Here is an 11,039-nt window from a genome sequence, read left to right on the forward strand (position 1 = left end):
CCCTCATCAGTGTGCAGCAGGCTTCTGGCTTAGTCTGTGAGAGGGGGGGCTATGATGTGTCAGAAGTGGGGTCGTGTCTCCTTAAGGAGAGCACCCAAAAAGTGTGTGAAGACACCTAGGGGGTGAGTGGGTCAGGGGAGAGACTATACCATACCATGGGGAGAGACTATACCATCCCCTGACCCACTCACCCCCTAGGTGTCACCACAAACCTTTTGGGTGCTCTCCTTAAGGAGACAAGACACCGCTTCTGACCCACATCGTAGGCCCCTCACAGACTAAGCCGGAATCTTACTGCACACTGATGAGGGGCAAACGCCCCAAAACAGTCTGTCTGTGTATGTAGCTTGGTTTCATATTCCCAATCATTGTAAAGACTTGGTATAAGTCACTTTGATTTAAAGGAATGCTGCTATCCAATAGATGGCGCTGTAGAGGTATTTTTCCATCTTTCTTATTTGCATAAATTTCCCAGAGGGGCTAGCATCGCCTTATAAGTCTCCTTCCTCATCTTGTAGGTGTCCCAACACCCCTCCTGGGTGCTCTCCTTGGGGAGAGACCTTACCATCCCCTGACCCATTCACCCCTACGTGTCTCCACACACTTTTTGGGTGCTCTCCTTAGGCCGCCTGTCCACGGGCGTTGCGGTATCCTGCGGCGGATCTCTGATCTGATAGATAGCCTGACCGCGGAGAATCGGGGCAATTCCCAGCATGCTGTGAATTGCCCGCCGTGAGTGGAGAATCACAATAATTCTCTGCTTGTGGACAGTGTGCTGGCGCTTTCCATAGCAAGGCTATGGAAAGCTTCAGAGGGCACACAACACCGCTTCTGACATAAGTCAGTTCATCTTGGGATTTGCCAAGAATTGGAACCCCGCTGATCTGATATTGATGGCCCCCTGCACCCCTTTCCCCAGTAGAAAAGCCGTTCCATGGGTGATATTAGTATAGTGTCTCTTTAAAAAAAACGCCCTGCTTTAAAGAGCTCTGTGTTGATAATAGATGATATTTAGGGCTTATTTACATGGGCAGAAAGCGTGCATGAGCTCTACGTCTGAGTGAGTTTCTCAGACTGATATCACATTTGCCCGTGTGAACCCGGCCCGACTATCTCCGTGGGCTCCAGCTGTTCTCCCAACAGCAATGCTTGACATGCAGCCAATCTATCCCAGGTGCACATACTTTTACACAGCACTGATAAAGACACTTGTACAATCAGCACACAGAAGTCCAATAAGTGGGCAAGTGCTGCCATCCACTGGTTATTTTGTTATGAAGGTTCTTAAGAAGAACAATACGAAGTTTGTGTTCCATTTATGAATGTTTTTTTTCTAACCAGCCCGGTATAAAAAGTACGAGAATTAAAATGCTTTTTGACCCCTTTATTCACTGAAGTATAAGTGTATAGCACATACAGCAAACACACTGGGCTATACATTTATGGCGCGGCAATTGGAGTGGTGCTTGCACCATTAACCACAGGAAGTGGCTGTAAATGACAGCTGCCCTCCTGTGGAATGCTGAAGTCAAGATATCGCTGCCCTTAGATGCCCAGGTTAAGGCTCTGGACACCTTCCGGGGGCACATTTTTTCTTTTTCACTTAAATGTATAAATTTTGAATGGACGATCATTTTGTAGTAGGGTTTAATTAAGAATGTTGCACCATTTGTCTTCTGCAGCTTCTACATATCACTGTATATAAAAACTGCAGTCTAAGTCTCAATAGGAGATCTGTCAGTGAGGCTGGATTGACACTTGGTTTTCAGCCCTTAAGCCCCCTCTCCTGAACCTTATCAGCTAATTTTTGACCACAACAAGAGAAGAGACGGGAGAGGGAAACTAAAAGGTATTTCTTAAGGCCCATTTAGACACAACGATTATTGCTCAAAATTCGCTCAAAAGCCATCTTTTGAGCAATAATTGTTCTGTCTAAATGCGCTGTCATCATGCACTGTTCGTTCGTCACTCATTTCTAACAAGCTACAAATGAGTGATGAGCCTTATCAGTGCCGCAAGCTGATTTTCTCAGCGGGCGGCACTGATAACATTCTTTCAGCTGGTATACCGCTGGGACTTCCCAGCGGGATAGCAGTTGAAAGCTGCGAGAAGAAAGGAGCTGTATACAGAAGACAGCACTCCAGCTGTCTTCTGCATACCCTGCTCTAAGCGCTCAGCTGTATAGCAGCTGAGCCCTCAGAGAACACAGCAGAAGTATGCTGTGTTTTGCATACCCCGCTTGGAGCACTTGGCTGAATACCAGCTGAGCACTCTGGGAACACAGCAGCTGGATACAGAAAACAGCGCTCCAGCTGTGTTCTGTATACAGCGGGAGCCTTCATTTACACACTAATAAGCTCTTAAGTAGCTAATTAGCTACTTAAGACCTTATGCAAAGTGAACGCTCAAAACTGTCACTCAAACTGACGTTTGAGCGATCATCTTGCCTTGTAAATGCACACACGATTATCACTTAAAATATTGCTTTTGAGCAAATTATGAGCGATAATCATTGTCTAAATTGGCCTTTACACAGGCCAATATTCGCCCGAATAGTCGCTCAAACAAGCAATTATGGGCGACTGTTGGCCAGTGTACCGACAGGCCAAGAGGGCACTGAGTGAAAGTTGTATTTAGTGCACCAAAAAAAGCCCTCAAACAGCTGCATTAATAGAAAATAAAGTTATGGTTGTTTGAATCCAAAAATTAACTGTGTGAAATTCCGTCTGTAACATAGAGTAACCTGCCGTTTCAGATTGCCGATGAGGAAGCTAAGAAGCGCACAAAACCCCTCCGTGTGAAGAAGTTGTATGTCCTCGCTGCTCTACTGGTGGAGCAATATCACACACACGTGAAGAACACGCAGAAGGGGAAACTCCAGGGGAAACAGACGGAGGTGTGCATGCCTTTTTTATTTGTATGTTCTTTTTAGCTTGACTCTTAAGGCCCATTTACACGTAACGATCATCGCTCAAAATTTGTTCCAACGGATGAAATTGAGTGATAATCGCTTCACTAAAAAAAAAATTGCTCTCGTCGTTCTTGATGGCTTTTCAGTCAGCTTAAAAAATCCTTGTTGGCTTGCTGGCTTATCTTTCTGTGTAACCGCTCACCGCTTCACATAGGAGGTGAGGTGCTGAGTGAGAAGCGGACAAGAAGCCTGCGATCCAATGGGCAAGTCTTTCAGTTTAAACGCTGTGCACGAACGCTGATGACCGTAGCGGTGACATCAGCGCGCCTGCAGTCATTTGAAAGACTCGTCCCGTGTAAAAGGGCCTTTAACAAGAGGTGCTATCAAGCGGTTTATATACACTTTGAATGACTTTACAATGGGTTTTGTGGTGTTAAGATAAGAGAATGGATTAAGATAAGATACCTTTCTGCACCGTGCTGTCACAATCAAGGTAAAATGTGTTGCATCCGTAAGGGTCCGTTCACACAGATATCCACATTCACTCGGGCAGACGGTTTATACAGGCTGATACATCGCTGAAATCGTTCAGTCGTTCACATTTTCCGTATATTTCTACTCTGAACAGTCCAATGGGCGGTCCTATCAGTGATTGACCGTTATCGGAGTATGACTGTACATACAGGGGTAGCTGTCAATCACTGATGGCTCCGCCCATTGGACTGTTCAGCTCAGGATGTGCAGCGATATAACTGAATATAATACAAGTTCTACTGAATCTTTCCCCATAAAACTATATCCATCTGCTCAGCTCCTCCTGCTCTATAACATCATGCCGGCAGTTTGGACAGCGTGTTCAACCTGACAGGTTCCCTTTAAAAAACTAATAGCACTTCCCTAGGTATATTTGTTCCTGGGCTGTTATTGTCCCATGTTTAATGCCTTTCTACAAATGGACATCAATAGTGACCACTGCATGGAGTGAGTGTAAAGGAAATGAGCAGAAGCTCCGGTGCGGTGGGAATAGCGCAGCTCACGGTAACCTGCTGTTTGCGTAGCTCCCATTCACTTTTATGGCAGTTCTAAAAACAGCATAGAGCAGTCAGGTTGGCTGTTCATGTGATGCCGGCCACTGGTGGCTACAGAGGTGATCCAGGATGGGGGGCAGAGGACCCTGATTCTGGAAATTGGTGCAGGTCTCAGAGGTGGGAATGAGAGATTGGATGGTGCTAATGGGTTACCATGGCAATTAGGAAATTAAAAAAGGCCCCCCAGTTCTGTTGTAGGTAGAAAGTAGGCCAGAAACACGGCCTAATAGATTGCAGGTCATGGTAGTAAAAAGTTTTTAAAAATTATATATTATAAATATTATTTATATATTTTATTTTAAATGGTTCACCATAAAAACGGTTACATGGTATTGCAGTAATTGTTACAACCTGCAGAATGAAGAGTAACTGCACTCAGAGTGACATCTCAAAAACTTTCATCAGTGGAGTCAGGGTGTGAAACCCCCGCTGATCACTGAAATGCAGGGACAGAAGTGCTCACACAATTGCCGTGCCCCTTGTCAGCTGAAGACTGGCACTTAGACTTCTATAGACATCAATGTGTTTGTCTTCAGAGGTCTACAATCACTGACAAGGAATGATGACAGTCGGAGGGGCACAGTGCTCTTGGGAACTCTGCCGCCCCTACATCTCAGTGTTCAGCAGGGGTCTCGGCACCCAGATTCGCACTGATCAACACTTTTGACTTGTCACTCTGACCTGTCAATCGTTATCTTGCAAGGTGCAGTTACTCTTCGTCATGCTGTGTGTAGCACAGGGCATAAAAAGTCTAAGTTAATTAATAACTCGTTTGTACTCTGTAACTTGTCATAGAAAACACCAAGTCCTCTAGGTGCGTGGAGCGTCTTTCATGCATCAGCGCACCGTGCGCACACAGAGAGGGCCGGGCTTAGTCATTTCACCCCATGGTTTTTGGCCCCACTGTAATTGCACCGCTCCATAGAATAGAGTTACCAAGTTGTTTATATTACCTGTAAACACAAACATGAAGGGTGGATTTGGTGTTTTTTACCCTCACTCAAAAAAAATGAATAAGAAAAAAATCAATAAATTATATGTACCCCAAAATGGCGCAAATAAAAACCGCAACTCATCTTTAGGGCGTATTCACGCCGGCCGATATACGGCGTCCCTCTCTGCAGGGGGAGGAGGCTGGAAGAGCCAGGAGCAGTGCACTGAGCTCCAGCCTCCTATCTGCCAACTCTCCACCCCCTCTCCGTCCCTCTGCACTATTTGCAATGAGAGGAGGCAGGATGGGGCAGAGCTTATTTCCAGAACTTAGCTCCGCCCTATCCTGCCTCCTCTCATTGCAAATACGGTCGTCTGAAGCCGTCCTTAAAAAAACCAAAACAAGCCCTCGCACAGGTACCTGGGCAGGAAAGTGCCTGGTATATAGTCTCAACATGCTTGGACAGGTGAGCTTGGTTTTATGCACAGCAGCCAATCAGCATAATGAGCTGCAGTATAAAGCATGAGGGAGCAGCAACCTGAGCCATGATGAGGCATGGGATGTGCTTCAGATGACCTCACAGACTACAATATAGGTAATCTGCAGTCACTGATCATAGCTGTCTGCTCATACAACCAAATTAAAAGTCAGCAAAGTAGCCAACATGGAGTAAAATAAGTCACAGGTAAGCGTCGCCCTCAGATAGACTATTAGTTGTAGTCCTGGAGTTCCACTTTACATTTGACCACTTTGAATTGCTAAAATTCTACTGACCCCCTCTGGATCCTGCCCTCCCCGTATCCAGAGATGTGATGATACCGCTCCTATAGACTTCTACTTTTTTGCAGGCTACATCTGCCATCGCCGGACTGCTGGAGGAGGACAGCTTGTCCGATAACCGGATAGTTGACAACCCCTGGCGAGGAGCAGAGGCATACCACTTCTTCCTGCTGGCTCAGAGACAGCTCTACGAGGGCTATGTAGATGCTGCCATGAGGACAGGTATATAGAGATCCCATGGGGTCATCTACTTCTGTTATATCCATACTTGCATACACTATCCTACCAAAAGTAATTGGACATCTGAGCAAGAATCTAAAGTAGTATTTATTTCCACATGTTACTACTTAGTGGGGCTCCTCCTCGGATACTGTCTGTGGTGTACTTTCTACTAAGGTCTGATACACTTCAGCTAGCATTTCCCTCCATTCATCCTGCAAACGTCTGACGCATCGGCCCATCTACAGTGGTGCAAGGAGCGTTGTCATTGTTCAGTTGAGCCATGGAAGAACGTGCCATGGAGTGACGAATCATGTTACTCCATCTTCACATCAGGTGGAGGTACCTGAGTAAGAAAGGATTCTGCAGAACGTCTTTTGCCTGAGTGTGTTATGGCCTGGGAATGTGTTACGTGGCATGGTCTCGGTCTGTTGTTTGTAGTGACACGAACCATGAACATGTACCCTGACATTCTAGATAATGATGTGCTGCCAACAATGTGGTAATACTCTGGGAATGGTCAATGGTCGGCCATACTTCCAACAAGACACTGCGCCTCGTCACACATTCAATGCTGTTTTACGTTGGTTTGAAGATCTGGATGTTCCATGATTGGACTGGCTGCACAGAGTCCCAGCCTGAACCCTACTGAACATCTCTGGGGATGAACTGGAAAGTTGGTTGAGAAAATATGAACAGCGTCCAACTTTGTGAGAACTCACCAGACATTTGCAGGGTGAATGAAGGGAAATACCAGCTGAAGTGTATCAGGTGTTAGTAGAAAGTATGCGACGAAGAGTATCCAATGTCATTAGGGCCAAATGAGACCCCACTAAGTACTAACATATGTAATTAAACACTATTTTTGATTCTTGCTCAGCTGTCCAATTGCTTCTGGTAGGATTGTGTGTATGTGTGTGTGTATGTGTGTATGTATGTATGTATGTATGTATGTATGTATATATATATATAGTACTGAATACAAGAATAACTCGTGCCTTACTACATTGTCCACTCAAATATGTCATTATACCTTTTCTCATCTAGTTTATATAGGGGGTATGTACATGTGACAGAGCTGCTTTAAAGGGGTCCGTTAAATATGACTGTGAGCCATAGGTATTGAGCTACACGTAAGGCAACCTTCTAACATGCCTTTTAGGGGTTCTGCCTTCCCATACTATACGGAGTCTCTATTGATGCAGGGTGACAGATTTGGGACCGTGTACAATAGCAGGTAGAACAGTCAGAGGCACGAGATCCGGGTTCTGCCGGCGTTTGACTGCCAGGGAGAACTGACATATGGAATGGGAGGAGCCTCTGGATGACCAATAGAAGTTCAGAGTCACATCGGGAAGGGGCTATAGGAAATACAAATTGTGATGTTCTTGTCATTCCCAGCTCTCCACCTGCGAGACTACGAGGACATCATCCCTGCCGTAGAGATCTACTCCCTCGTGGCACTTTGTGGCTGCGCCAACAGAGACTTCGGCACGTCTTCCAAGGCCTTCATTAAGCTGGAGTCGTTGGAGGCGCTGAGCCCTGAGCAGAGGCAGCAGTATGAAGACCTCGCCCTGGAAATCTTCACCAAGCACAGCCCGAAGGACAGCAGGAAGGCGGACGGCGAGGTCTTCCCTGAGGGGTGAGTTATCCCAATGGAGAGGCATGAAGAACACCAACACTGAAGGGCTTATAGGGGTGAGATGACACCAGAGGCGGTAATGAGCATGGGAAACATAGTCGTTACATAGCAGTGCTTCATAATGCCAGAATTGGGCTTTTTGGGGGTTTTTTTGGTCTGCCAAAAAAAATTGAATAAAAAGTCATCAAAAAGTTGCCCACATCCTAGTCAACAGAAATGTAGAGACGCCATGGGGCTCACAATATGGTGATGAAAAGAGGTTTAAAAAAAGAATTTTTTTAAGGTTTTAGAGAAAAAATATCCTCCATGGGTGCTGACCCATAGAATGAGGTAAACATGTCATTACCACACCATGAACACCACAGGAGCACACCACCCCCTCCTCTCAAAAAGGCGCAATTTGTTTATTTTTTCTCTGCTTCACGTCACTTACAGGTTTTTACAGGTTTTCAGATCTATTACATGGCGCATTACATAATAGCAGTAAAATATACAACTCATTCCGCAAAGCCCTCGTATGTTTGCTGTGTCCATGCAAAAGTAAACTTATGGAAACTTGGATTTGGCTGCTTCCATCAGTCGGGTAGACGTAGGCCAGGCGCCCACTTACCACGTGTGCGAGCTGCACCCAAGAGGTTTGGGCGCCTCTCGCCTCGGACACCTGCCTGTGTGCTGCCTGATATACGGACAGCCCTTACTTCTTGTCCACGGTGCGGTCAGGAATAGCACATGCCATGAGTTTTTTGACGAAAAAACCAGCAGTGAGCATACCCCATAGGCTATAATGGGTCCGTGTGCTGTCTGAACTAACACGGACAGCACACGGATCCAAACACGCTAGTGTGTCAGACGACATAGAATGTAGTGGCGGAGCGCACGCTCAACCTGCTCTCCACCTAAGCTGCTCCTCATTAATTATACATTTATCACTTCTGTTAGTCGGCGACTACTGTTTTAATGGATAACGCCTTTTAGAGCTACTGACAGGCGCAATACGTGGCTGTGAATCCGGCCCCCATATCGCGCTCCTCACCATGTGAGATCCTCAAGGATGTGAGGTGTTTTCACTTGGGGGAAGGAGCTGTCAGCCGCAGAGGATCGCAGAGTTTCTCCCATTGTTGTTAATGGTATGCGTCGCCCCGCATGCACCTAGCACATGGCGTGATGCTGCCGCCGGCCCCAAAGACAACAATGGGCGCTGCGGTGCGAGAACGCGCACAAGATAGAACATGCGTAAATTGTTTCCTACATGGCATTGCATCGCATTGAGGTGCCGCGGGGAAAAACATTGCTTATGTGTATGACCACAATGGGCAAATCTGGGCAGTGAACGCACTATTGCCATGACTATGGTCCGATCAGTAGTCGCCGCGGTGCCGCAACCGTAGAAGTACTTTGTATAAACATTAATTCCGTTTTCTCTTTTCTCCCAGCAGCGGGGAAGGTAAACTCCCAACATGCATTGCTTCAGGAAGACCCATCACAGACTATCAGTTCTGGATGTGCAGCGTCTGCAAGCATGGGGTGCAGGACCGTGAGATCGCCGTGTACAGCTTCTGTCCGCTCTGCCATAGCTCCATATCCTAACGTCTCCCAGCGTGAAGAAGTCGCATCTATTCACTGACAGCTTTCACGCTCATTCACTGCACAGATCCAGTACTCCATAAGGAAACCAAAGCCGGGAAGTCTTTTCCTCTACCTGATTCATGAGGTTCTGCAGCAGCTGTGGTACTGAATTATGAAACATACACCACTGCTGCTGAAAAACCTTTTCATGCCAGGCGGTCAGTGATTGACACCCGGGAGAGAAGTTCCTGTACAAGCGATCTCAGACCCCAGACCCCTTCTGCAGGTAGAGATAAGCGGCGCCGACATGACACCGCTCGTCTCCGCAGAATTGTCAGCTGTTTATACAATGCATAGCTTCCACTGGGGTGTATTACACGGATATAATCTGGCCATGGGTCATCAGATTTATCCTCGGCGACCTCATCGCTGCGCTATTTCCTGCAGTTATCAACACCACATTGGAAGCGGTTCTGGCGGTATGTTGTTTTCTCCGGTGGCTCTCTGTAATAAACATGTCAGGTGTTGCTTGAAATCTTCCCTGGACGCTGTAAATGAAGAGCGGGATGGAATCACAGAAATCACCGACCGGCGGGGGCGTGTTTATCACAATTCAACCATTTTTTTTGTAAAATTTCCTATAAAAATAAACTTTTTTTTGTATTTTGTGATTATGTGAGTGTTTGTCAGACGTGACCCTTCAGGCTGTTCCTGTGATGGAACCAGCGGGCGCTGCAAGTGTATAGAGGAACAGTAACAGCGCGGCCTGTGAGTGCGGCGGACGGGGGGTTATACTGGGTGCGGCGTGGCATCTGCCACAGGGTCAGGCCTTCCCAGCTGCGGCCGCTGCGTTGTTAGGATGGAGGGACCCGTCAGGCGGGCGGCTTTTTAGGCTGATACAGCACATAAAAAGATCGCAGCGTGTCCTGTTTTGGTCAGTATTAGAAAAAAAATTTAAATTTGCATTAGCGTCCATGTTCACCGCGCTGTTTTTTTTTTTATTTGTGTGCATGAAGAACGGATAACGCATGGATGTAGAGAATATACAGACACGCAGGACAAACTGCATTGTTCACAGGCAAATATTGAATACACCCGTACGCCCTTTTTTCCTTTGTCTTCCAACTGTCCTTTTTTTGGTGGGAAAGTCCTGGAATTTGCATAGCGTTTTTGCGCACACAAATACGTCCGTGCGAAGCCGGCTCAAGTAATGTGTTATTATTGCAGTTATTCGCCCTGCGGGGAGTTACTGCTTCTGAGTAGCGTAAGGCCGCCCTCGCACTGGCTGCTTGTACAGTGTTTAGCAGGTGTTTGACCGCTGTTCTGCGCCTCCGTTGGTTTCAGTGGGGTTCGCAGCCGAGCGTTTTAGCGAAGACTTTCTAATAAAACACTGTGTCCTATTTTTGGCGTTGCGGCCGTTTTCATTGCGCCCCGTCACCCACTGCAATGATGGATTGTGTTAAAAGCGCTGCCAACCGTGTTTATAAGCGCCGTTGTAAAACACCGTAAGTCGCAGCGTGAGGCCGGCCTGACTGGCTGTAGTTTTGTGTTAAAAACCTATATCTTCATTAATAAAAGCTTTCTAATGAAGCGCCGGTCTGTGTGGTAGAAGCGCGGCGCCACCCGCTGGCCGTTCGGATCTTCTGTCTGCATTACATCCGTGTGTTTTACGGACATAATTCAGACAACCTAAAGCTCCACAGATTGGCGCTGGCGTTCAGATGAGCGCTGTTTATTTTCACGGACTGATCCACCAGCAGGTCCCGTTCTTCTCCTGCCTGTTAAGGTCGATGAGATCACAGAAAAACGCAGCCAATACGCGGTTGTACGATTATTCAGAGCGGTCTGCAGGAGGCAGCGGGGAAAAGTCACATCAATTCAGCCTTTTTCTTGCACGCTTAA

General features: G+C 46.8%; 1 protein-coding gene across 2 annotated transcripts in view; it reads left to right on the top strand.

Annotated features, from left to right (window-relative positions):
• WDR35 (WD repeat domain 35) overlaps window positions 1-9,800 on the top strand; it is a 53,506-nt gene extending 43,706 nt beyond the window's left edge. The window contains exons 26-29 of one of the 2 annotated variants that reach the window (XM_066596907.1): window positions 2,756-2,896; window positions 5,779-5,932; window positions 7,331-7,571; window positions 9,005-9,800. In XM_066596907.1, the coding sequence (XP_066453004.1) occupies window positions 2,756-2,896; window positions 5,779-5,932; window positions 7,331-7,571; window positions 9,005-9,158 (690 nt within the window). In that variant the 3' untranslated portion in view covers window positions 9,159-9,800. The remainder of the gene's footprint in view (window positions 1-2,755; window positions 2,897-5,778; window positions 5,933-7,330; window positions 7,572-9,004) is intronic. The other variant, XM_066596915.1, reaches the window with a different exon arrangement.
• The last annotated feature ends 1,239 nt before the right edge of the window (window positions 9,801-11,039 follow it).

This window comes from Eleutherodactylus coqui, chromosome 1, assembly GCF_035609145.1.
Source record: "Eleutherodactylus coqui strain aEleCoq1 chromosome 1, aEleCoq1.hap1, whole genome shotgun sequence".
NCBI lineage: Eukaryota > Metazoa > Chordata > Amphibia > Anura > Eleutherodactylidae > Eleutherodactylus > Eleutherodactylus coqui.